The 26085-nt window shown below is 41.0% G+C and overlaps 1 protein-coding gene across 1 annotated transcript in view; it reads right to left on the bottom strand.

Moving 5' to 3' along the window:
• LOC308652773 (uncharacterized protein) overlaps positions 1 to 23825 on the bottom strand; it is a gene marked incomplete at both ends in the record, with an annotated part of 40695 nt that extends 16870 nt beyond the window's left edge. The window contains 5 exons of the mRNA XM_081300808.1: positions 10376 to 10521; positions 11354 to 11494; positions 13809 to 13957; positions 21851 to 22003; positions 23646 to 23825. Of these exons, the coding sequence (XP_081156934.1) occupies positions 10376 to 10521; positions 11354 to 11494; positions 13809 to 13957; positions 21851 to 22003; positions 23646 to 23825 (769 nt within the window). The remainder of the gene's footprint in view (positions 1 to 10375; positions 10522 to 11353; positions 11495 to 13808; positions 13958 to 21850; positions 22004 to 23645) is intronic.
• Between the last annotated feature and the right edge of the window lie 2260 nt (positions 23826 to 26085).

Here is a 26085-nt window from a genome sequence, read left to right as displayed (position 1 = left end):
GAGGTTGGAGATGACCCTGGGTCGTTGGAGGACAATCTGTGCAATTGCTTTCCCTTTGACAGTCGAGGTAATATAAGACATCAGGATTTATAAAGTATATTGTAGTTAAAATGGAAAAAGAAAATGAGATGGGGCAGGGGCTGCTGGTGACACACAGTCATTGAACTTTCTTGCCTCACTTGCCTCTTATTCTATTATTTAAGGCTAATCCTGCTGGCATATTAAATCAGGATGGGAAAAATAATTTTGCTTGAGCTGAGGTCTATGATCCCAGCTCTGAAACACAGGTTCTTTTCCTCTGTGCTGGTGTGCATGTTACTGTTATAGACTGAATGTTGTTGTCTGCCCCAATTCATATGTTGAAGCCCTGACCCCTAATGTGGCTGTATTTGGAGATGGGGAATCTAAGGAAGGAATTCAGGTTAAATAGGGTCAGGAAAGCGAGGCCCTGATCTGATAGATTCAGTGTCCTTGTAAGAAGAGAGGCCAGAGAGCTCATTCCCTCTCTCCACCTGATGTCCCGAGGAAGGTCACGTGAGGAGACAGTGAGAAGGTGGCCCTTTGCATGCCATGAAAAGAACCCTCAGTGGGAACAGAATTGGCTGGCACCTTAATCTTGGACTTTCAGCCTCCAGAACTGTGAGAAAATAAAATTTTGGTTGTGTAAGCCCCCCAGCCTGCAGCATTTTGTTATGGCAGCCTGAGAACATGAAAACAATTATCCAGGGGAACTCAGAATAGTTAAATGTACCAGCTGAAATGGGATAAAAATGAAGGTTCCCGGGTACCACCAAAGATATGAAAAACTGTGCCCTATATGTGTAACAAGAATTGTAATGCATTCTGCTGTCATATATAACAAATTGAAATTTTAAAAAATGAAAAAAATAAATAAATGAAGGTTCCAGTGGATTTTAGTGTCACAGCCTTAGGAAAAGAGAAGAACCTAGAAATGTACCTGAATTTGTGGTGGGTGTTGTCGTTATTTCTGAGACCCTAAGTGAAAACTTATAAGAGCTTCTGTCCTTTGACCCATGATGGCAGGGCCCAGCCCCAGCACAGTTCCCACCCACCCGGGGCACCTGTGGGGAATGACAGGACAGACACTCTCTGCCCTCAACTCCAACCCTGGGAAAACAAATCCAGAACTCTCCATATTAAGTGTCACTGTCCCTTTTAGCAGAAAACACTTGGGACATCTGGAAAGGGGGATCTTCATGTTTCTTCACTTTGAACCTGAAGAATCTGATTAACATATTGTATTAGTTTCCTGTTGCTGCTGTAACAAGTTACCTCTCATGATTCCCACACCTGTCCTCACCTGCCACATGCTAAGCCCTTGAGACACCACTTTTACATTTCCAACTCTTAAAAAACAAACAAACAAACAACAACAATAACAGATCCACTTGTTATTTAGATTCCAAAGCTATCATGCAGGACTTCATACATAGGATCATGGCTTTAAAAAATAGCACAGGGAGCCGGGACGTCGAGTTCCCGAAACCCTTGCTCCATGCTCCAGTAGCAGGAACGGGTCTCCCGACGAGCGGGATCACTAGGCAATGCTGAGCTGACGTGGATCTGGGGCGAACAGTCTGGGCCTCTCAGAACACACACTGAGCCCGGATCGGCTGAATTCAAGCTCCCGTTCGCCTGCTTCCCGCAGACAAACAGCTGTGACTCAGCACTAATCCATCCCGCTGAAACAACTGGTCAGCCCTTCTGATCCTACGGAGGTAAATGCCAACCGAGCCTTCATAGGTAGTGGCTACAGGTTTGAAACGGGGCTTGGGAGAGACAGTAAGGACCCACCCGTTGCATTGGTCACCCGGCAAAGGGAAACGAACTGTCGCCATTTGCAAGAGATACCACCATGGCAGAGAATTGACGTCATCAGACTGTGGCGGAGGAGATAACTTCATTGAATCCTGTGGCTACAGGTGTGTAATTCCCTAGCCTTCCCTCTCCACACATCGGGGAAACCTTAAGGGCCCCTCCCAGCTCTCCCGTAAGGGCCCCTCCCAGCTCTCCCGTGAGCACGATAGCCAGCCCGAGGGAATCAGAGGTGGCGCGGGACCCGTGGCACGGAACTACCGCTCCCACCAGGGCTGACAGCTGAGGTCTCTTGCACTAGCTACCGGGGGCGTGGCTACCGGAGGGCAAGTAAAATTCGCTGAGGATTCTCAGCCCCAAGCTCTACAAACTTAGGGTCTGAGGGAATGGCAAACTGGAAGAGTGTGCCCAGTCGTTCATGAAAACAGGGCTCCCGGGAGCAGCAGACCTGGCGTGTAGCCAGTATTGTGGTGAGCGGCACCCGTGAGAGGGGCCTGGCTAGAGGAAAAGTGGGAAGTGACTAGACACAAGAGGAGGCCCTAGGCACTCAGGATTGGAGACTCGCCCAGTCTGGGAGGAGGAGCTGCTGCACAGTGATTGGTTCCCGAGTATTGACAGGAGAAACTTGGCCTGGTGGGCACAGCGCCACCTACTGGAAGAGAAGTTAATCAAACTCTAAGACTGCATTTATTAGTTTTTTTTTTCTTTTCTCTTTTTTTTTTTGATTTGGGTTTTTCTTTCATTTTCATTTTTCTTTCTTGTTGTTTTTTTAATTTTTTTTATAATTTTTTAAAATTTTTTTTCTTCTAATTTTAATTTTAATTTTTTTAAATTATATTTAAAATTTTTTTTCTTTTTTATTTCCTATTTTTTTCTTTTTTTGTCTTTTCATTTCTTTTCAATTATCTTATCCCCCCTTCCTTGAATTCTACCTGCTTACTCTCATTCTCTTTAGTAACTTCTTCCCTTCCCTTCTAATACCTTTCCTCCCAAGCATCAAATAAATTTATAGGAGTAAACAGTAACTCATCAGTCAAACAGAACAAGAAGTAACATGAGCAGCTTCAAAAAGCAAGGAAGAAAAGGAGTACAAACAATGCAGGACAGCCTAAATATTCAGGAGGACCTAGAGTCATCAGAAAAATGGTCATATAAAGAACTCAAGGAACACCTTAGACAGATGGAATGGAACCTTAAAGAGGATACAAGACAGCAAATTCAAGCAGCGAAAGAACACATTGAGAATGAATTACATAAACAGATAAAAGAAGAAGTTAAGCATCTTTATCAGGAGATAGAGATTATAAAAAATAATCAAACAATAATTCTAGAAATGAAGGAAACGATAAACCAAATTTAAAACTCAATTGAGAGTATCACTAACAGAGTGGAGCAAGTAGAAGCCAGAACGTCAGATAATGAAGACAAAATAAATCATCTTGAAAAGAGCCTAGCCAACTCAGAAAGGCTGGTAAAAAATCATGAGAAAAACATCCAAGAGTTATGGGATAACATAAAAAAAACCAAACTTATGAGTCATCGGGATAGAAGAAGGTACAGAGATTCAAACCAAGGGAATGAGTAACCTGCTGAATGAAATAATTACAGAAAACTTTCCAGAAATAAAAAAGGAAACAGATATACAAATTGAAGATGCATACAGGACACCGAGCACACAAAATCACAGTAGACCAACGCCAAGACACATTGTTATGAAGATATCCAATATACAGAACAAAGAGAAAATATTAAAAGCTACAAGAGAAAGGAGACAGATTACATTCAGGGGTAAACCAATAAGGTTAACAACGGATTTTTCATCACAGACACTGAAAGCAAGAAGGTCATGGAACAATGTATTTCAAACACTGAAAGACAATGGATGCCAACCAAGAATTCTGTATCCAGCAAAATTAAGCTTCAGGTATGACAACGAAATAAAAATCTTTCATGATAAACAAAAGTTAAAAGAATTTGCAGCCAGAAAACCAGCATTGCAAAGCATATTGAGCAAAACACTACACGAGGAAGAAATGAAAAACAATAACCAAAACCATCAGTGGGAAGTGCCTCAGTAAAGACAGAGGGTGACGGGAAAGATAATCATGGAGAAACAAACTAAATTTTTTCAAAAAAAGGATAAATAATCAAACATGGATGGAAATACAAACCATATATCAATAGTAACTCTGAATGTTAATGGCTTAAACTCTCCAATAAAGCGACATAGGCTGGTATCATGGATTAAAAAAACAAATCCAACAATATGCTGCCTCCAGGAGACACATCTGATTGGAAAAGATATACACAGGCTGAAGGTGAAAGGATGGGAAGAAATATACCACGCACACGGTCCTCGTAAGCAAGCAGGGGTGGCCATCCTCATATCAAATAAAATCGACTTCAAGACTAAGTTAATCAAAAGGGATAAAGAAGGACATTATATACTGTTAAAAGGAACCATTCACCAACAAGACATAACAATTATCAATATTTATGCACCAAATAATGGTGCTGTGACGTTCATAAAACAAATTCTCCTCAAGTTCAAGAATCAAATAGACCACAACACAATAATTATGGGTGACTTCAACACACCTCTCTCACCATTGGACAGATCCTCCAAATAAAAGTTGAATAAAGAAACTATAGAACTCAATATCACAATCAATAACCTAGACTTAACTGACATATATAGAATATATCAACCATCATCAAATGGATATACTTTTTTCTCAGCAGCACATGGATCCTTCTCAAAAATAGACCATATATTATGCCATAGGGCAACCCTCAGTAAATATAAAGGGGTGGAGATAATACCATGCATTTTATCTGATCATAATGGAATGAAACTGGAAATCAATGATAAAAGAAGGAAGGAAAAATCCTACATCACATGGAAAATGAACAATATGTTACTGAATGATCAATGGGTTACAGAAGACATAAAGGAGGAAATCAAAAAATTCTTAGAGATAAATGAAAATACAGACACAACATATCAGAATCTATGGGACACAATGAAAGCAGTTTTAAGAGGGAAATTCATCGCCTGGTGGTCATTCCTCAAAAAAAGAAAAAACCAACAAATAAATGAGCTCACACTCCAACTCAAAGCACTAGAAAAGGAAGAGCAAAACAACAGCAAATGTAGCAGAAGGCAAGAAATAATTAAAATCAGAGCGGAAATCAATGAAATGGAAACAAAAGAAACTATTGAAAAAATTAACAAAACTAAAAGTTGGTTCTTCGAAAAAATAAATAAGATCGACAGACCTTTAGCCATGCTAACGAAGAGAAGAAGAGAGAGAACTCAAATTACTAACATACGGGATGAAAAAGGCAATATCACAACAGATGCTACAGAAATACAGAAGACAATTAGAAATTATTTTGAAAACCTATATTCCAATAAAATAGAAGATAGTGAAGACATCGATAAATTTCTTAGGTCATATGATTTGCCCAGACTGAGTCAGGAGGATACACACAATTTGAACAGACCAATATCAATGGATGAAATTGAAGAAGCCATCAAAAGACTACCAACCAAGAAAAGCCCAGGACCGGATGGGTATACAGCGGAGTTTTACAAAACCTTTAAAGAAGAATTAATACCAATACTTTTCAAGTTATTTCAGGAAATATAAAAAGAGGGAGCTCTTCCAAATTCATTCTATGAGGCCAACATCACCCTGATTCCGAAACCAGACAAAGACACCTCAAAGAAAGAAAACTACACACCAATATCTCTAATGAACCTAGATGCAAAAATCCTCAATAAAATTCTGGTGAATCGAATACAAAAACACATAAAAAAAAATTGTGCACCATGATCAAGTAGGATTCATCCCTGGGATGCAAGGATGGTTCAATATACAGAAATCAATAAATGTTATTCACCACATCAATAGACTTAAAGATAAGAACCATATGATCATCTCGATAGACGCAGAGAAAGCATTCGACAAAGTACAGCATCCCTTTATGTTTAAAACATTAGAAAAACTAGGGATAACAGGAACTTACCTTGACATTGTAAAAGCAATCTATGCTAAGCCTCAGGCTAGCATCATTCTGAATGGACAAAAGTTAACGGCATTCCCTCTAAAATCTGGAACAAGACAAGGATGCCCTCTCTCACCACTTCTATTCAATATAGTTCTCGAAACACTGGCCAGAGCAATTAGACAGATGAAAGAAATTAAAGGCATAAAAATAGGAAAAGAAGAACTTAAATTATCACTATTTGCAGATGACATGATTCTATACCTAGAAGACCCAAAAGGGTCTACAAAGAAACTACTAGAACTAATAAATGAATTCAGCAAAGTGGCAGGATATAAAATCAACACGCATAAATCAAAGGCATTTCTGTATATCAGCGACAAAACTTCTGAAACGGAAATGAGGAAAAACACTCCATTCACAATATCCTCAAAAAAAAAAAAAATACTTGGGAATCAACCTAACAAAAGAGGTGAAAGATTTATACAATGAAAACTACAGAACCCTAAAGAGAGAAGTAGAAGAAGATCTTAGAAGATGGAAAAATATACCCTGTTCATGGATAGGCAGAACTAACATTATCAAAATGGCGATATTACCAAAAGTTCTCTATAGGTTTAATGCAATGCCAATCAAAATCCCAACGGCATTTCTTGTAGAAATAGATAAAGCAATCATGAAATTCATATGGAAAAATGGAAAAATAAAAGACCCAGAATAGCAAAAGCAATTCTAAACAGGAAGTGTGAATCAGGCGGTATAGTGATACCAGATTTCAAACTATATTACAGAGCAATAGTGACAAAAACAGCATGGTACTGGTACCAAAACAGATGGGTGGACCAATGGTATAGAATAGAGGACACAGAGACTAATCCACAAAGTTACAACTATCTTATATTTGATAAAGGGGCTAAAAGCATGCAATGGAGGAAGGATAGCATCTTCAACAAATGGTGTTGGGAAAACTGGAAATCCATATGCAACAAAATGAAACTGAATCCCTTTCTCTCGCCATGCACAAAAGTTAATTCAAAATGGATCAAGGAGCTTGATATCAAATCAGAGACTCTGCATCTGATAGAAGAAAAAGTTGGCTCCGATCTACAAATTGTGGGGTTGGGCTCCAAATTCCTTAATAGGACACCCATAGCACAAGAGTTAATAACAAGAATCAACAAATGGGACTTACTTAAACTAAAAAGTTTTTTCTCAGCAAGAGAAACAATAAGAGAGGTAAATAGGGAGCCTACATCCTGGGAACAAATGTTTACTCCTCACACTTCAGATAGAGCCCTAATATCCAGAGTATACAAAGAACTCAAAAAATTAGACAATAAGATAACAAATAACCCAATCAACAAATGGGCCAAGGACCTGAACAGACACTTCTCAGAGGAGGACATACATTCAATCAACAAGTACATGAAAAAATGCTCACCATTGCTAGCAGTCAGAGAAATGCAAATCAAAACCACCCTAAGATACCATCTCACTCCAGTAAGATTGGCAGCCACTATGAAGTCAAACAACAACAAGTGCTGGCGAGGATGTGGAGAAAAGGGTACACTTGTACATTGCTTGTGGGACTGCAAATTGGTGCGGCCAATTTGGAAAGCAGTTTGGAGATTCCTGGGAAAGCTGGGAATGGAACCACCATTTGACCCTGCTATTGCCCTTCTCGGACTATTCCCTGAAGACCTTAAAAGAGCATGCTATAGGGATACTGCCACATCGATGTTCATAGCAGCACAATTCACAATAGCTAGACTGTGGAACCAACCCAGATGCCCTTCAATAGATGAATGGATTAAAAAAATGTGGCATCTATACACAATGGAGTACTATGCAGCAATAAAAAATGACAAAATCATAGAATTTTCAGGGAAATGGATGGCACTAGAGCAGATTATGCTTAGTGAAGCTAGCCAATCCCTAAAAAACAAATACCAAATGTCTTCTTTGATATAATGAGAGCAACTATGAACAGAGCAGGGAGGAAGAGCAGGAAGAAAAGATTAACATTAAACAGAGACATGAGATGGGAGGGAAAGGGAGAGAAAAGGGAAATTGCATGGAAATGAAGGGAGACCCTCATTGCTATACAAAATTACATATAAGAGGTTGTGAGGGGAATGGGAAAATAAACAAGGAGAGAAATGAATTACAGTAGATGGGGTAGAGAGAGAAGATGGGAGGGGAGGGGAGGGGGGATAGTAGGGAATAGGAAAGGTAGCAGAATACAACACTTACTAATAGGGCATTATGTAAAATTGTGGATGTGTAACCGACGTGATTCTGCAATCTGCATTTGGGGTAAAATTGGGGGTTCATAACCCACTTCAATCTAATGTATGAAATATGATATGTCAAGAGCTTTGTAATGTTGTGAACAACCAATAAAAAAATAAAAATAAAAAATAGCACAGGGAAAGTATATTTGATATTAAACATTCTTTTCCAGTTTCCTTTTGCCTAGTTATAGGGCTAGCTGGATTATCAAATTCAACAGATGACCTATATAATTCTGATGAAGGTCCCGAAACAGGCAACAACCATTACGTATATGAATTTGTTACAAGTTATTTGTTTTCACGTCCACGAAGTGGCCTTTACATCAAGCTCTTTATCTTCATTTTTTTCCCCCAGCAAATAGAGCAATCATATTTACCAATATTATTGAAGATTCTGCTTTCCTGGGAAGGTGTTGTTGTTGCTATGGTGATGATGATAATTAATGTCTCTCAAGGACTTACTCTGAGCAAGGCATCGTACTAAGTAAGTACGCTCATTAAATCACATAATTCTCACGGACCATTATGGGCTAATTATCATTGTGTTCATTTTGCAGCTGAAATGGCTGAAGTTAGATTGTTTCTGGAAGACACGCTCAAAGACATGAAGAGATTTGAACCCAGGCCTCTGTCTGTGCTCTTAACCATTTGCTACAGTTTGCTGTGACCAGTTATTAAAAAGTCGTCAGCTTTAAAATGTGTCATGAATATGCATCCTTAGAATCTATTAAAACAGGGCTGGGGATGTGGCTCAAGCGGTAGCACGCTCGCCTGGTGTGTGTGCGGCCCGGGTTCGATCCTCAGCACCACATACCAACAAAGATGTTGTGTCTGCCGAGAACTAAAAAAAATAAATAAATATTAAAAAAAGTTCTCTCTCTCTCTCTCTCTCTCTCTCTCTCTCTCTCCTCTCTCACTCTCTCTTTAAAAAAAAAGAATCTATTAAAACAGATGAGAAGTGATTTAGAGGAAAATAGACAGCTATTGTTCCTGTCTGTCCAGCATCTGTCTTCCCCTATGCCTCAGGATGGTTACTCCCTCTTTATGAGATGATGGCAGGGCCGCTGGGCACAGAGCTCTGTCCTCTGCATGTGATGAATGTTTGAGTGTGTGATTCATCAGTTCTGGCCAATAGCTCACCACCCCTACACAGAGATTGACCCAACAGGTAAGTATGTGACCTAAATCCCTTCTTATTGGAAGCAAGAGGCTTGCCTTCTGCTTGATTACAAATCACAATGATGTAACCCTGGGGCTTCTGGCAGGTATATAAACTGTCTTTTCTTTTTTTTTTTTTTTTTTTTTGAAATTTTAATATTTTATTTTTTAGATTTTGGCGGACACAACATCTTTGTTTGTATGTGGTGTTGAGGATTGAACCTGGGCCGCACGCATGCCAGGTGAGCGCGCTACCGCTTGAGCCACATCCCCAGCCCCCTAAGCTGTCCTTTCTGCTTGGAGAAAGCCTGGGAGAGGAGGCCAGCCCTCCAAGGGAAACCAGAGTCAGGGGTAACAAACTTGAGGGCTCCTGATGACATGGTTTGAAGGGAGCTGTGCCCATGGACATCCCAGTTATGTGAGTCAATAAGCCCATATTGCTCTTTAATCCTGTTGTGTAGCTTTCACTTTTAACCCGGAGAATCTGATAAACATACTGTATTAGTTTCCTGTTGCTGCTGTAACAAGTGAAAATAAATTAAGTGGTTTAAAATAATACCAGTTTAGTTAATCTTATATTCTGGAGGTCAGAAGCTGAAATAGATCTTATAGGTCAAAAATGGTGAGTGTCAGCAGAGCTCTATTCCTTTGGAGACCCTGTGGAAAATTAGTTTCCTTGTCTCGTCCAGATTCTGGACACCCCCACATTCCCTTGCTGCTGACCTCACTGCAAACTTTGCTTCTGTTGTCACAGCTTCTCTGACTCTGACCCTCCTGCTGCCTTTTATAAAGATCCTGGGGATTACATTGTCCCCACCCATGTGTTGAGGCTAATCTCCACAACTCAAAAATCCAGAACTTAATCACATCTGTAGAGCCTCTTTTACCATAAGAGGTAACATTTACAGGTTCTGAAGATTAGGACAAAGACATTTGTGGGGGCCATTATTCTGCCTCCTGTACATCTAAAGAAGAATCTCCATTGACCAATAAGAAGGTCACTTTTAATCACAAAGCAGTTTCCTCCTTCCAGGTGGCCCCCAAAGGAACATAGGGCCAGGTTTCCCAGTGCTTACTCTGGAGCAGCTGAGGGGGATTTCCAGAGTCTGGTAAGGCCATGGCCGGCTGGTGTCTCCCCTGCATCTCTGCATACTCCGCCATGGGTCTGAGGAGAGCCCGGGCTCCAGAACATTGCAAGTAGTTACCGTCAAGGTGCAGTTCACTGGAGAAGAGAGCGAAATAATTGTTCACCAGAGTTAGTTCCACTTCCTCAAATCAGGGCTTAAGGTCTTCTCTGATACCTGCATACTCATGTTCATAGCAGCGTGACCCAAAATAGCCAAATGATGGAACCTGCCTAGGTATCTCTCAATAGTTTAATGGATAAAGAAAGTGTGGTATATGTATACAATGGAGTTTTAGTCAGCCATAAAGAATAATGAAATTATATCATTTGCAGGAAAATGGATGGAAGTTGAGATCATTATGTCATGCAAAATAAGCCAAACTCAGAAGGTCAAGGGTGATGTGTTTTCTCTCCTATGTGGAAGCTAGAAAGGGAAAAGGAAAAAAAAGTGGTGAGGGGATCTCATGAAAATCAAAGAGAGACCAAAAAAGTAGAGGAAGGGGATTAGAAGGATGGAGGAAGGGAGGGAAAGAAAAGATACTGGGGAGCAATATTGACCAAGTTACATTGTTATATGGCATGCATGTATTTATTTATTATCTATTTATTATATACTATATATTATGTATCATTTTAATGCCCCAATAAAATATAGAAAAGGATTTTCAGCGGTAAAGTATATGCCTAGCCATAAAATAATCAATCAATAGATCATAGTAAATAAAAAAATAGGCCATGTCATAAATAGATCTAGTGACTGTGTCAGCTGGCCAATAGCATTCAGCCTGACACCTTTGATCCCCAGACTTAGCTAATGGATCTTTCTCTTATATTAGGAAAAAACAATCAAAATAACTGTCACGATGGGTTGTGTGACTGAAGAGAAAACGTTGCCAAGACGAGCGGGGGAGGAGGGACCATGCCTCACCATATGGCACTCTGGCTGAGGAGGGAGCCCAGCCGCTGCCCACTCGGGGGCTCCAGCCCACAGTAACGCAGACTGAGGCTGCGAAGCCTTTGGTGCTTCTCCAGGCCTGAGAAAATACTCTCAATTTCTTCATTTCCAAATCTACAGGAAATGACAGGAACAAGTTAGCAATTTTTAAACCTCTGTAGCTGGTTGCATTACTAATCATAAAGCCTTCCCCAGGGCAGGGAGGGGCATTTCTTCTGAGCCCTGGCTTGGGTTTCCAGAGCCAGGGCTGGCAGTGTGTGTGTGGGGGGGGGAGGGGGAGGTCAGCCCAGGTGTAGACCAAAGGGGACCAGAAGGCTGACTCTTGCGCAAAGGGAGCAGAGGATGGTTTGAAGTGCCCATTCCAGCAAACAGAGGGAGAACAAGCTCTGAGCCTTGAGGTTGGCACTATAGACATGGATGGGAGGAGGCTGAGAAGACCCCAAAGACCCTATAAGGAGGGGCCTTATAAGGTATGTCCTGAGCAGGTTCAGGAAAGTTCAACTTCTCATTCTCCGATCGGGGCTCTGTGCTCTATCACCTTGGACCCACAGTCTTTAGTTGGCAGAGTGAAATCGCAAGCATCTTCCACACCCTGCTTGGGTAGGGATTGGTACCATGAATGGGTCAGGAAACTGAGGTTCAATGAGGTACAGTGACATCATCAAGGATTTGGCAATGTCAAGGCTTGAACTTTAGAATGAGGTGGGTAATATTATCAGAAGTGACTTTTTAAATGTATTAACTGATTAACAAGTAATTATGGAGGGCCTCTGATATGCCAGTATCCCAGCTGGATGGGGGTGCAGTCATGCAGGTAAATGAAGGGCATCTTGCCTGGTGTACTCACAGCTTGCAAGGAAAAATTCTTCACCCAGAAGCTGCTAACCTGCAATTTCTGTTGAGGTCTCAGGTGGCGCTTTCCATCTACCCAACCCTGATAACTCTAGATTTCTATGCTTTGGCATCAGCAATTATGTTAACGGACAGTTAAGGCAAGCTGATTCCTGAAGATGGGAATTTCTTCTTTCTCCTCTCTTTCCACCGCATAGGGTCCCTCCCAGGACCTGGGGCTTAGCAGGGTCTCTTAGCAGTGGGGTTGATTCTTCCCAGTAGAGTGTGAGAAATCAGGGAGACGCCCAAGCCGATCCTGCATTTGCCGCAGGGTGTATTGAGGATCCTGGGCTTTCTGCTACCCTGGGCTGGGAGTCCTTCTGCCTAGTTTTTAAATTTTTAATTTATTTTCATTTGTTTAGTTGTGGATGGGCACAATACCTTTATTTAATTTATTTATTATTTTTGTATGAGGATCTAAACCAGTGCCTCACACATGCTAGGCAAGTGCTCTACCACTGAGCCACAACCCCAGCCCATTCTGCCTAGTTTTTGTTGATGGACTTGTTCAGTATCACCATGGTCCTGACAGGACCCTCTCTCTTTAAGGGACTTTGTGTCTCTGTGACATCATTTTTCAGGCAGGAATCATTCCTCTCTCACCTCATGGCCCACTGGTCTTTTGGGTACAAGACCCCATCTGGCTACATGGGAAGAGTCACAGACTCCGCAACTTTTAAAGTGGAAATCATCTCAACGGAATCAGAAAGTTTCCATATAAACAGTCTGAAATTGTCTGTGGATGATAAATAATGGAGCCCGGAAAATCCAGTGTCATGGATCAGAGGTGGGCACTCACAGCTCACGAAGGAAAATTCTTCACCCAGAAGCTGCTAACCTGCAATTTCTGTTGAGGTCAGGCAATTTGGATTCACATCAGGGCTCCATTCCTAATCTGTGGATGACCTTGAACAAGTCTTTTCTCATCTCTAGTCTAGGGCTGGAAATCCCATAGGTCATTGGGAGAATAAATGAGCTAATCCCTGAAGATGCTTGGCACACAGTAAGCACTCAATAACCATCTGTTGGCATTATTATTATTATTATTATTATTATTATTATTCTCACCCCCAGACCCTCCCTGTTGGCACCCCAGCTCTATGAAGGACATGCTCTGCTCCTCCCTAGCACCTCACCTTTCTCCCCTGCTCCTCTCCTGGTGACCACTAACCCATCACTTCATCTGAAGTACCACAAAACATGTATCCAAACATGACTTTCCATGGTGCATTAGCAGAGTCAAGAGCATGTCTTTTTCCACTGTACTGAAGACTCACTTGGACAGCAACATTGCCTCATATACATATGTATTGTCCCAGCAGTGGGCACAGTGTCTTCTATAAATTGGCCTTCGACAGATATTTGTTCAAAGAGCAAATGAGTGGAAGAGACTCTTTTGAAAACCCTGACATACTCAGGCACATCAACTCTCAGGAGGTTTTGGAGGGTCCTTTTTCAGCCATGCCTTGCTGAGGATGTGGCCACCCCTGGCTGCTGCCTCCCCTGCTACCTGAGGAACTCCACATTCCAGCCTTACCTGCAGTAATCGAGGACAAGGGAATGCAAACAGCTCAACTGCAGAGCCCTCCCCAGCCGCCCTAGAGACCAGAGATCCATCTTGCAATCAACAATTTCCAAGGTGGTAAATGGAGAGGTAGCGCGACCCTTCAGTTCCAGAAACCACGCCTGAGAAGGCAAGATTTAAAGCACGCTTACTTAACCATGACAGGTGCGCTCCGTGCTTTCATATGCTGCTCACATCAATTGCACCTATTTCTTCAAGATTGTTGCCTTGAAGATAATCTTTAATCAACCAAGGAAAAGAGGGCATGAAAAATCAAATGGTTTTCCTTGAAAATAAAGATTCATTGAAGAATTATATGAGAAACTCTAAGCTTTATGATGAGGCGAGATGTATTTCAGGATTTGATTTTTGATGTTATTAGGGGCTGAATTATGTGCACCCAGTACCTCAGAACGTGACTGCATTTGGAGATGGAGTATGTAAAGAGGTAATTGAGTTAAAATGAGATCATGGGATAAGCTGTAGCCCAATATGACTGGTGTCCTTATAAAAGGAGGAAATTTGGACACAAATGTCCAGAGTGAAGACCATGAGAAGACTTAGGAAGAAGAGAGCTGACTGCAAGCTTTGCCTGGCTGCTCTGTCCTGAGCAACCTTCCTTCACCACACCCTTCTGCCATGATGTTCTGTCTCACCTTGGGCCCAGAGCTATGGAGTTGGCTGACCATGTGATCCATGTAATCCAAAATAAACTGGGATCCAAAATAAACTTTTTCCTCCTTTAAGTTGTTCTTTTTTTTTTAAAGAGAGAGAGAGAGAGAGAATTTTAATATTTATTTATTTATTTTAGTTTTCGGCGGACACAACATCTTTATTTGTATGTGGTGCTGAGGATTGAACCTGGGCCGCACGCATGCCAGGCGAGCGCGCTACCGCTTGAGCCACATCCCCAACCCCTTTAAGTTGTTCTTGTTGGGTTCTTGTTGGCCTCAGGAAATCAACCCTACCAACGCCTCTGTCTCAGGCTCCCACCTCCAGAAGTGTGAGATATGACTTTCTGTGGCTTGAGCCACCCAGCCTATAATACTTCATTATGACAACCCCAGCAGACTAAGATGTTGACTTTCTAATCAGCAAATGTATTTTCCTATGGTTGTTTGCTTTTAGGTAGAGAGACACAGATATGCCGATCTTATAATTCAACAAAAACTTTATAATAAGTTATTTGTCATTCATAGTCATGGTATTCTCAGGGTATGGAGGTCGACTCAGAACTGGTCTGTGCGAATTCAGCCTCTGGATGCTTTTACTACTGAAAAACCCGGACTGGGGACAGCACATGAGCATTTGGAGTGCCACTCCCACCCTACATGCCCCAGTGTCTATAGCAAGGCCATTTCTATCAGTAACTGAGGATATAACTGACAGTTAAATCCCTACATAACTGAAAGGAGAGGCTACATAAAACTATAAATTATGAGAATGTCACAAAGTCACTTTTCAGCAATTAGAAGCACCACAGTCTAAGGATTCCTTTGGCTCAGAATTTAAGCCTAGAAGAGGCCTTGGTGGGATTTGGAAGATTTAGGGTTCTTCGAGGTAATGACATGTTGGTTGTATATAGGATTCCAAATTATACCTTGGCTGGGAATAAAAAGGCACTTGTAACCTTAACAACAGGGCAGGTACCTGAGGCCTCTGTAATGAGAGATGCCAGTCTGAGTGCTGGATTGGGTTTCTCCTGCTGTGTTTGACAGAGGAGACCATGTGGCATGTCACGTCAGTGTCCATGCTAAACAGGCTCTTGACCAGGTCCCACCACTCCCAACCAGAGATTGGTGGTGTCACACCCTGGGCACCAGCACTGTTGGTCTCCAGCACAGATCCCTTAGCAACCTCCAGATGCACAAGAGGGCCACATTGGAAGGGTCTGTGAAAGATCACATCACACATGCCTGAGCACAGCCTCTAGTTCTGGCTTCAGTGGACTGGCTACCCCGACTGACTCTTTGAATAAAAGCTTCTTTTTTTTTTTTTGATACTGGGGATTGAAGTCAGGGGCACTCAACCACTGAGCCACATCCTCAGCCCTGTTTTGTATTTTATTTAGAGACAGGATTTCACTGAGTTGCTTAACCCCTTGATGTTACTGAGGCTGGCTTTGAACTCTCAATCCTCCGGTTTTAGTCTGCCAAGCCACTGTGATTACAGCGTGTGCCACTGTGCCTGGCGCTGGTTACATGTTTAAGATATCTTTTAAAATTCATTATTTTTATTTTTTTTAATAATTTTCTCTCCTCAATCTTCCTAAATTCTTTTTTTAAATATTTTTTTTAGAGAGAGAGAGAATTTTTAATATTTATTTCTTAGTTATTGGCGGACACAACATCTTTGTTTGTATGTGGTGCTGAGGATCGAACCCAGGCTGCATGCATGCCAGGCGAGTGCGCTACCACTTGAGCCACATCCCCAGCCCTAAAATTCATTATTTTTAACCATGACAAAAAAAAACACACACACAAATAACACTTGACATTATGATCATTTTAGAGAAGAGAGTTCAGGGGTCTCAGGTGTATTCTCATTATTGTGCAACCATCACCACAGTCCCTCTCCAGAACTCCTTTCATCTTGCAAAACTGAAACTCTGTAACAGTTAAGCAAGACTTTCCGGTCCCCTCTCCACCCATTCCCTGTCCTTGTTCTTTATTCTGTCTATGAATTTGACTTCCCTAGGTGCCTTATATAAGTGGAATCATACAGTACTTGTCCTTTTGTGACTGGCTCATATCACTTAACATAATGTCCTCAAAGTTTATTTCATGCTGCAGTGAGGCTTCCAATTTTCCCACATCCTTGCCAACACTTACAGTTTTCTGCTTCTTGATAGTAGTCTTCTTAATTGGTGTGAGGTGGTATGACATTATAGTTTTAACTTGTGTTCCTTAGTGATTAGTGATGTTGAACATCCTTTCATGTGTAATGACCATATAGCTTCTTTGAAGAATCTCTTCAAGAATCAGTTCCTTCCTCTTTAAGTCTGCATAATAGTCCATTGCATATTTTGATTATTTATTCACCTGTCAAGGGTACTTGGGTTGCTTCTACCTTTGGCTGTTGCAAAATAATGCTGCCATGAATATGGGTGTTCAAATATCTCTTCAAGACTAGCTCTGCTTTCAATTTTTTGGATATGTACTCATAAGTGTAATTGCTGGATCATATGATAATAAAAGACACTTTTAAAGGACCACCAGTTAGGGGCAGGGCTTGTGGCTCAGTGGTAGCATGCTCGCCTAGCATGCGTGAGACACTGGGTTTGATCCTCAGCACCAATAAAAATAGACAATAAAGTCCATCAACAACTAAAAAAAAAAAACAAACCACCAATTAGAAAAAATGGCCCACTAGTGCTCTCTGTTAGGCTGTCCTTGGTCACAGTTCTGTAAACAAACAACATAGATTTAGGTATGTTTTTTGAACTTTTTATATAGATGCAAGAAAGCAATATACACTTGTTTGTGACTCTCTCCATTTTTACATTATATGTGTGAGAGTTGTCATGTTTTATTTATTTTTTTTATTTTTTATTTTTTTTAAAGAGAGTGAGGGGGAAAGAGAGAGAGAGAGAGAGAGAGAGAGAGAGAGAGAGAGAGAGAGAGAGAGAGAATTTTTTAATGTTTATTTTTTAGTTTTCGGCGGACACAACATCTTTGTTCGCATGTGGCGCTGAGGATCGAACCCGGGCTGCACGCATGCCAGGCCAGCACGCTACTGCCTGAGCCACATCCCCAGCCCTGTCATGTTTTATTTTTCATAGTTGTACTTCATTCAATTCATTGCTCTATGGTGTTCTACCATATGAATATAACATAATTTGTCCATTCTACAATTGATAGACATGAATATTTTCCTATATGTCTCCTAGTACCTGTGTATATATATTTATGGTGAATATGTACTTACATAATAGAATTGCTTTGGAATCAGTAGATACTGTAACAGTTTTCCAAAATGATTTGCACCAACTTAAGCTCCTACCACAGGATATAAAAATTTCAGTTGCTCCACATCCTCTCTGACACTTATTAACAAACACTTATTTTCACTACTCCTGTGGCTGCATAGAGATATCTCTTCATATTTTTAATTTGCATTCTCCTTAATCCTAATGAAGTTGAGCACCTCTTCATATATTTATTGGCTCTTTGATAACTTTGGTGAAGTTCTTATTCAAGTTTCCTGATCACATTTCTATTGGTTTGTTTCACTTTTACTAAACAATGTGTGGGAGTTACTTAGGTATCTTGCATAATGAATCCTTTTTGGTTATATAGATAGCAAAAATCTTTGCCAGCACCATGGCCCACCTTTTCACTCTTGCCGGTGATTCTTGTTGGATAGAAGCTGTTATTTCTAATGGAGTACATGTTATCAATCTTTTCTTTTATGGCTCTTTTTGTGTTCTGCTTAAAAGATTTTCTGCACTGCAATGTCCTATTGATGTATATCATCTAGAAACTTTATTGTTTTGCCTTTTGGTCTATAATCTACCCAGAATGATTTGGGGGATGATGTGAAGAAGGGATCAAGTTTCTTTAGCCCCATAATAATACCCAATTGTCTCAGCATCCTTGGTTGAAAAGACCATCTTTTCCCTGCTACTCTGTATGGTAATCTTTGTCAGGAATCAAATGTCCAAATAGGTGTGGTCTGTTTCTTCTATATTGGTTTACTTATCTATCCTTGCAGCAATATTATACTGTCTTAATTTATGTAGCTTTATAATAAGCCTTGATGTCTGTAAGAGCAAATTATCCTGCTGTGATTTTCCTGTCCAAGATTGTCTTGCTTATGCTTGGCTATTTACATCTCTCTATAAAATTTATGATCACCTTTTCAAGTTCTAGAAGGAAATCATTTTTTATGGCTCTTTGATTCTTGCTGAGTTGCCAACCTTCCATCAGGGATCATTTGCTTCTGTCTGGAAGATATGTTTTTGTATTTCCCTATGGGAAGATAGGCTGGTGACAAATTCTCCCAGTCTCTGTGCGTCTGGTAAGTTCCTTTTTTTTTTTCACTTGCATTTTTGAATACTTTTTGGGGTGTAAAATTCTCAGATTTTCTACTGGTGAGTGGCTTCCTTGGTTTCTGTTGAAGTCAGATTTCAATTTTGTATTATTATAATTAACTTAACATTAATTTTAAAAAAAATCAATGGTCTTGACTGTAGCGTTTCTATACATGCATATAACGGACTTGACAGGTGTCAGTTTTATTAGTGCTCCTTTAAAGGTTCAGGTGCTCCTTGACTTATGATGGGGTTATGTCCTGGATGTATAAAATGCATCTCAACTTACAATGCTAAGTGTAGATGCACTTAATATACCCAAGGTACCGAACTTCAGAGTTTAGCCTGACCCACCCTAAACATGCCCAGAACACTTATGTTAGCCTACAGTGGAGCAAGATCATCCAACCAAAGCTCATTTTATAATAAAATGCTGAATGACTTTCCACCATAAAGTCAAAAAATTGTAAGTTGAGCAAGATAAAATCAGGTACTGTTCCAGTGTGTTTTCCATTGATCAATTGTAAGATTTTCTCTTCTTCAGTACTTTCAATATGGTGTTTTTAAGTTCTCTTTGTATTTAACTTGTTTGGGATTCATAGCTCTGCTTGAATATGAGGTAATGTCTTTCACCAGTGTGAGAAAGTTCTTAGCTATTATCGTTTCAAATATTGCTTTTATCCCACTCTATTCTCTTCTCCTATTGGGACTCCAGTGACACATATGTTGATTACCTCACTTACCTACTAGGTCTCTTTTCTTCTGACTGTCTTCTGTTATTTCATGCTTTACTACACATATTTTCTTCTGGCCACATCATTTTTACTAATTATCACTCTAAATTTGTTGAAAATGCTGTTAAACCCATTTATTGAAGTTTTAATTTCCATTACTATATAGAATGTCCATTTAGTTCTTTTTTTCCCCTAATTTTTGCAAAATCTTGGGTTTTTTTTTTCTTTTTTGGTCTCATATTTCTTTGAACACTGTAAACATAGATTTTTTTTTTTTTTTTTTTTGGTGGGAAGGGGAGAGTGTTCCAGGGATTGAACTCGGGAACTCCTGGCCCCTGAGCCACATCCCCAGCCCTATTTTGTATTTTATTTACAGACAAGGTCTCACTGAGTTGCTTAGCGCCTTGCTTTTGCTGAGGCTCCCTTTGAACTCAAGATCCTCCTATCTCAGCCTCCTGAGCTGCTGGGATTAGAGGTGTGCGCCACCATGCCCAGCTGTGTTTACATAGATTTTTAAAAGTACATGTCTGATAATCCAAATATTTGAGTCCTTGTGGCCTGTTTAGCTGTTTACAGAGTCATTGTTTCTACAGCTTGTGAATCTTTTTTTTTTTTTTACATACTGGATTTTATTCTTTACAAAATTGTTTATAGATATAATTGGAGGCATATGATGTTGTAATTGTCTTTCAAGGAATATTTTCATTTGCTCCTAATCCATGGGGCACCATCAATCTAGGATCCCTCAACTTAACATTAAAACTTGAGATGATCAGAAAATAATCTGTGGTCCCTGAGGACCTCTCTGTGTGTGGTTCAGTTGTGTTTCTAGGCTGCAGCCCTTTTCAGTCTCAGCCCAGAGCAAGGGAAGGTCCACCAGGGTCTCCTCAGAAAGCCAGTGTTCCCTAGCGTTGGCAAGATTGTCAAAAGCACTGTTCAGCTTCTCTGTTTCTCAACTGCCTTCTTTTAAACCAGACAGCTCCAGGGATAATTGTCCTCGTAATGTTCTCTTCCCTGGGTTTCCACCTTCCATTAGGTCATTGGTAGTGTGTGTGTGTGTGTGTGTGTGTGTGTGTGTGTGTGTGCATGTGTTTTCCACATTTTAGCTTATGTTGCTGTTGTCAGCGAAAGAATTGGTCTGAATTATTTGCCTGTTCCAGAAGTGAAGTCCTTCTCTTCAGCAATAATGGAAGTTCAGTTTAAAAAAAACCAGTTAATCTGTAATTGTATGTGTGATATAGGATATGACAGCACTCGAAAGTAATGAGTGTGGAGAAATCTTGACAATATAATATGAATGAGAAAGGTAAGTCACAATATCATACATCGTACAATTCCATTTATACAATTAAGCTCATAGGAACATAAATAATAAAAGCATAAAATATGCAAAGGGTCAGTACACATCAACTTAGGCTGGTGGTACCTCTGGGAAGTAGGTAGGGAAAAGAAGTGAAATAAAGCTAAAACTATTATATTGGTAAATATCTACAATTTTATCCCTTAAAAAAGTGTATTATGTCGGATGTGGTGGCTCACACCTGTAATCCCAGCAACTTGGGAGACAGAGGCAAGAGGATTGCAAGTTCAAGACCCGCCTTAGCAATTTAGCAAGGCCTTAAGCAAGGTAGTGAGACCCTATATCAAAAATAAAAAATAATTAATAAAAAAATGAAAGAACAAAGGCTAATGATTGGTTCAGTGGTAAATGCCTCCAGGTTCAATTACCAGTACCACCCCCCGAAAGAAAGTAGATTATGTGTGAGAGGTAAGTCTACAGATGTCAGTTCTATTATTCTCTCCATTTTTATATATTTGAAATGTTTTACTAAAAATGTAGTGATAAAAAAAGAAAAAAAAGAAAACCTTTCAACAAGTCTATCAATAGCCAAATAAACTAGGGCTGGAATATATGATGTTAAACGCTTATATACAATTTTAAAGTTTGAAGGAACATTTTTTTTAAAGGTAAGCCTAGAACAGATCCAAAGTCTTTTTTTCAAATATTATTTTAGTTATACAATATCTTTATTTTGTTTACTTATCTTTATGTGGTGCTGAGGATCGAACTCGGTACCTCACACATGCAAGGTAAGCTCTGTCACTGAGCCCCAGCCCTGAAGGAACTTTATTTTTTTTTGTGTGTGTGGTGCTGAGGATTGAACCCAGGACCTTATAGCATGTGAGGCAAGCGCTCTACCAACTGAGCTACATACCCAGCCCCCTGAAGAAACATTTTTAAAACTCACAAGCCTGGCGATCTCGGGGTTGCTCAGCTGAAGGCCCCAGATGCAGATCTCTTTCCCCAGCATGTAGCGCTCATCTCGAATGGTCAGGAGCAAAGGTTCCAATGACACTGGTAGGATGCTTGGAGGAGAGTTGTCAGGTCTCACAAGTGTAAACTGGAGCATAAGAAAAAGCTACAGGTGGGCATCAGTGTGTGTGGAAAAGGAATATTGTCATTAAACAACTTCGGAATAGCTTTTAGAATATTATTAACTATAGGCCAGGTGCACATTGGCAATTCTCCAGCACCAATTTACAAAGTTCCTGCCTCGTGCAAAGCTCAGTGGACTTTAGGGCAGAGACTTTTTTTTTTTTTCCCTGCTATTGGGTCAGAAAATCAATTTAGTGGGATTCAACCAACTTTTTCTTTTCTCCTCTTTAATAAAATAGAAAAAAACTGGAAATTATCTGAGTACATCTTATGGAGCAAAAATAATGATTGTCTCATGAGACTTTTATTTTAATGCTATTCAGAATTATAATGGAGGCCCTCCCTAGGCAGTGACAACAGTGGCAACAGCCCTTATGGTCGTACTGATGCTCTCCGGTGCTTATTTACTGGGTTTGGGATGCTAACTGCATTTCTGTTGGTGATTGTAGTAAAAACAATTGGAAATCATTGCTGAGAGGACTCATTTGAGCAAGATTTATGATTAATCCTTATCATTAAATAGTAGAGGCCAATTGCAAGAACTACACTAGAAAATATTGATTAGTAATTAGTTTACCACAAAAAGAATAGCCGTGGGAAGATTTTCCATCAGGATGAACAGGAAGATGTTTGTGTGTGTAACATGTGGAGGGCAGATGGGGTGGGAGGGGAGGGGGGGAAGAAGAGGGACAAGGGCAGCAGCCTGGGGGTGAAGAGGGAAGGTCAGAGAGGAACATGGGTTCTTCTGTTGTGAGGTACAGTGGAATCATCTCCCTGCCCCAAAACACATTTAGGGAGAACATGATGGGGATGGATTCAGCCCCAAGTAGCCTTAGAATAATGATCTTCTATTTCAAAGCTCCCATCTCTAATAATCTTGCTTGACCTGGTGTTTTGTTTGGCACTCCACATTCTAGGAAATCTGCCATCTCTGATTATCAGAACTCGGACCACCGCTCTGGGCTGGTGATGAAGGAGTGGCGAGGCTGTCTTTGGGGCACGAGGTGCCCCATCTGGTCTATCACCTGACCCTTTCCCATGAGGTACTTGTTTTATTTTGGTGGTGACCTCATCTCTCCTGTCCCCCTCACATTCAAGCCCTGTATTTAATCTCAGAAAAGAGATGACATCAGAACTCCCCCCCACCCCCCGGAAAAGCAGAGCTCTGGGAGCTGAATTCCTCACCGCACGTGAGATGGGTCTCACAAGGGAGGTGGGTGAGCGGGAGTCTGGCTTGAAGACAGGGCTACAGGGTTGGCCACGGTGGGGAGATGTTCACTTGGAGTGCCAGGGCACATGGCTGGTGTGCTGGGAGGGGAGGTGCTGCGATGATGAGGGACCTTCCAGATGTGGAGTGGGGAGAGGAGCTGGGTGGTCACTCCAGGTGAGAAGCGGGGTGAGAAAAGGCAGGCCCGCTGGGGACAGGTGCTGCCGCAGGAGCGAAAGGTAGGAGAGGAGCTCGGCTGATCGTGGTGTCCCGGCCATGATCAAGGTTTTGAACTTCATTGGGTCAGGAATGCAGAGGGGGTGACTGAGGACCCTTGTTCCTGGAGGCGTGACCCCCAGTCTGTTTTAGAGAAGACTAAAGACAGACGGCCCCTGCTCACCTTCCTGAGGCTCTGTTCACTGTCAATGCTGCTGTTCAGGTCCCTTCTGATGGCTGGGCACACAGATGTCTGAGACTTCGAGCAGTGCTTCTCATAGGTTTTCAGGAACTTTTGAAGAATCGGGACAATGGGAAGGGAAGCCTCTTTGGTTTTGCGTTTCCCTTCCTTGGCTCTTGGCATTGTTTTGTAGTGTGAGATTCCACTTGGATTCTGAAAACAGTCACTTGTCCTGAAACCCAACATACAGGTGTCTTTTTCAAGGTACCGAACTTGCCTCTCCCTCTAGGAGCAACCAACCTTCCTTCCTTCCTTCTTTTCTGTTTTCTTCTTCTTTTCTTTTTTTTATTTTTGCAGCTAGAGATTGAACTTCACACCTCACACAAGCAAGCCTCTACCACTGAACCACATTCCCGGCCTCACCTCCTCCCTCTAAATGGGGACAAATATTGCTGCACACTCTTCTGTGAAAATCTTATTAGAGTGTTTTGCTTATCTTAAATGGGGCTGGGGAGTCAAGATAGAGAGCGTAGAAAGGAACTGTTCAATTTCCAATTTCCATGTTTATGGATCCGTGTTCTTTCTTTAGGATTCTTTAAAATGGGGGCAGCACCCATGGACTCAGATAGAAGGGAAAGCAATTAACACTAACGCTGGGTACCAGGTATTACCAGGGACACACTGATTTCAAAATGGCACAAGTCTTGCCAGGCATTATAAATATCAAAGTGCTTAAGAATGTGGACTTTGTAGGCAAGTGTTGTCTCTACCACTAGACTCACTGGCTTTAGGTGAGTCATGAAATCAACTGTCAAATGAAATATGGTTGTTGTATAGATTAAGTAAATTTATAAAGCACTTTATACAATGCTTGGCACACACTGGAAAGACCCCAATAAACTACATTGTTGATGTTATTGTTATTCTGTTAGTCATATAAAACCACCAATTTATACTGATTTTGTTTCTTAAATCAGCCAGCTCTGAAAGGTCCCTACATATGATAGCTAAAGGTAACAGTGAGGCCTCTGATCTGCATTCACATGGACAAAGGTTTTCAGAAATTATTGTAGTTTTCCCCTATAAAAAGGTTTCTAGATAGAGATTGTCCAAAGTTGTCTTACATCGAAAGGGCTGTTGAGTCCAGATCTGGTGGAGCTAAAGAAACTGGAAAGAAATTGGGTTATTGACCAAAGTAAATGTCAAAAGGAACCTGGCTCTGCGATCTCACAATCACTTTTCTACTGTGCAACTGCAACAGTTCTCTTGCCTGCAGTGGGTCTGAATAATGTTCTCTACCCGGGGCCAGAATAATGTTTTTGAAATATAAATCAAATCTCTCTAATGGTTTCCCATTACATTTGTCTTTATTTTGGGGGAGGGAGATAGTGGGGGGGTATTGAACTCAGGAGTACTGACCACTAAGCCACACCCCCAGCCCTATCTTGTATTTTAATTAGTGACAGGGTCTCACTGAGTTGATGCCTTGCTTTTGCTGAGGCTGGCTTTGAACTCAAGATCCTCCGAGCTGCTGGGATTAATTCTATCAGTTAATGAGAGAAGGATATGAATATAAATTTTTCTACTTCTGCCAATTTTGTTTTATATATTTTAAGGCTATGTTATTAGGTACCTATAAATTTAGAATTGACAAGTCTTCTTGAGGAATCAATCCTTTTTGCTTTGTGCTTTAGAACCACAATTCCCAAACTGTATGTTGAGGTGCTTAGAGGCACTGCATCACACTTAAGGGCACTATGGGATATTTTAAATTTTCAGGAGAAATCCAGCCAACATCTGTAGGTGCTGTGTGAGCTATTAGCTGGATTAGTTCACAATTTCAAATTAGACCTCATTGGTATTAGTATCTTATTGCTGCATAACAAATGATTCCAACATGAGTGAAAAACATTCTGGAAAGAAAGAACGAACCCAGAAGAACATAGAGACACATACATAAGGGAAAAATTACAATTTTTTTTTACAGACCAACATCAAAATGTCACCAACTTTCTCTTATAAACTACACACATAGATTCTGTAAATGCTCTGTTAAGACAGCATAATATTTTGTCACAAGAATTTCTTTATGTCATTTCTATATACAGTAAATGTGGGCCAGGTTAACAAAGACTGGGGCGCTTCAAAGCCACCATGGATAGGTTGGTTCCTTAGAGAAGAGTTACTGAAGGTCCAAATGTGTGTGCCTCCCCTGTGCTGGGCTTTACTTATCTAAAGGTGACTCTCCCCCACCCCCAGTGGCCTGGAAATGGGACAGTGGAGGCGGGAAGCTGAGGGGATGAGGGGGGTTAGGCGTGCTGCCCTCTGTCTCCAGGGATGCGGACAGTCCCAGCTCTGAGTCCCCTGCTCACCCAGCTTGGACAGTTGCTGACTCCACCCTCGGAGTCCCAGGGAGCAAGGAGGAGGACAGGAGTGGCCGCTT

Source organism: Spermophilus citellus, assembly GCF_964194105.1.
Source record: "Spermophilus citellus genome assembly, chromosome: 7".
Taxonomy (NCBI): Eukaryota; Metazoa; Chordata; class Mammalia; order Rodentia; family Sciuridae; genus Spermophilus; species Spermophilus citellus.
Note: the sequence above shows the minus strand (reverse complement) of the source record. Positions and strands in the feature narration are given on the sequence as shown.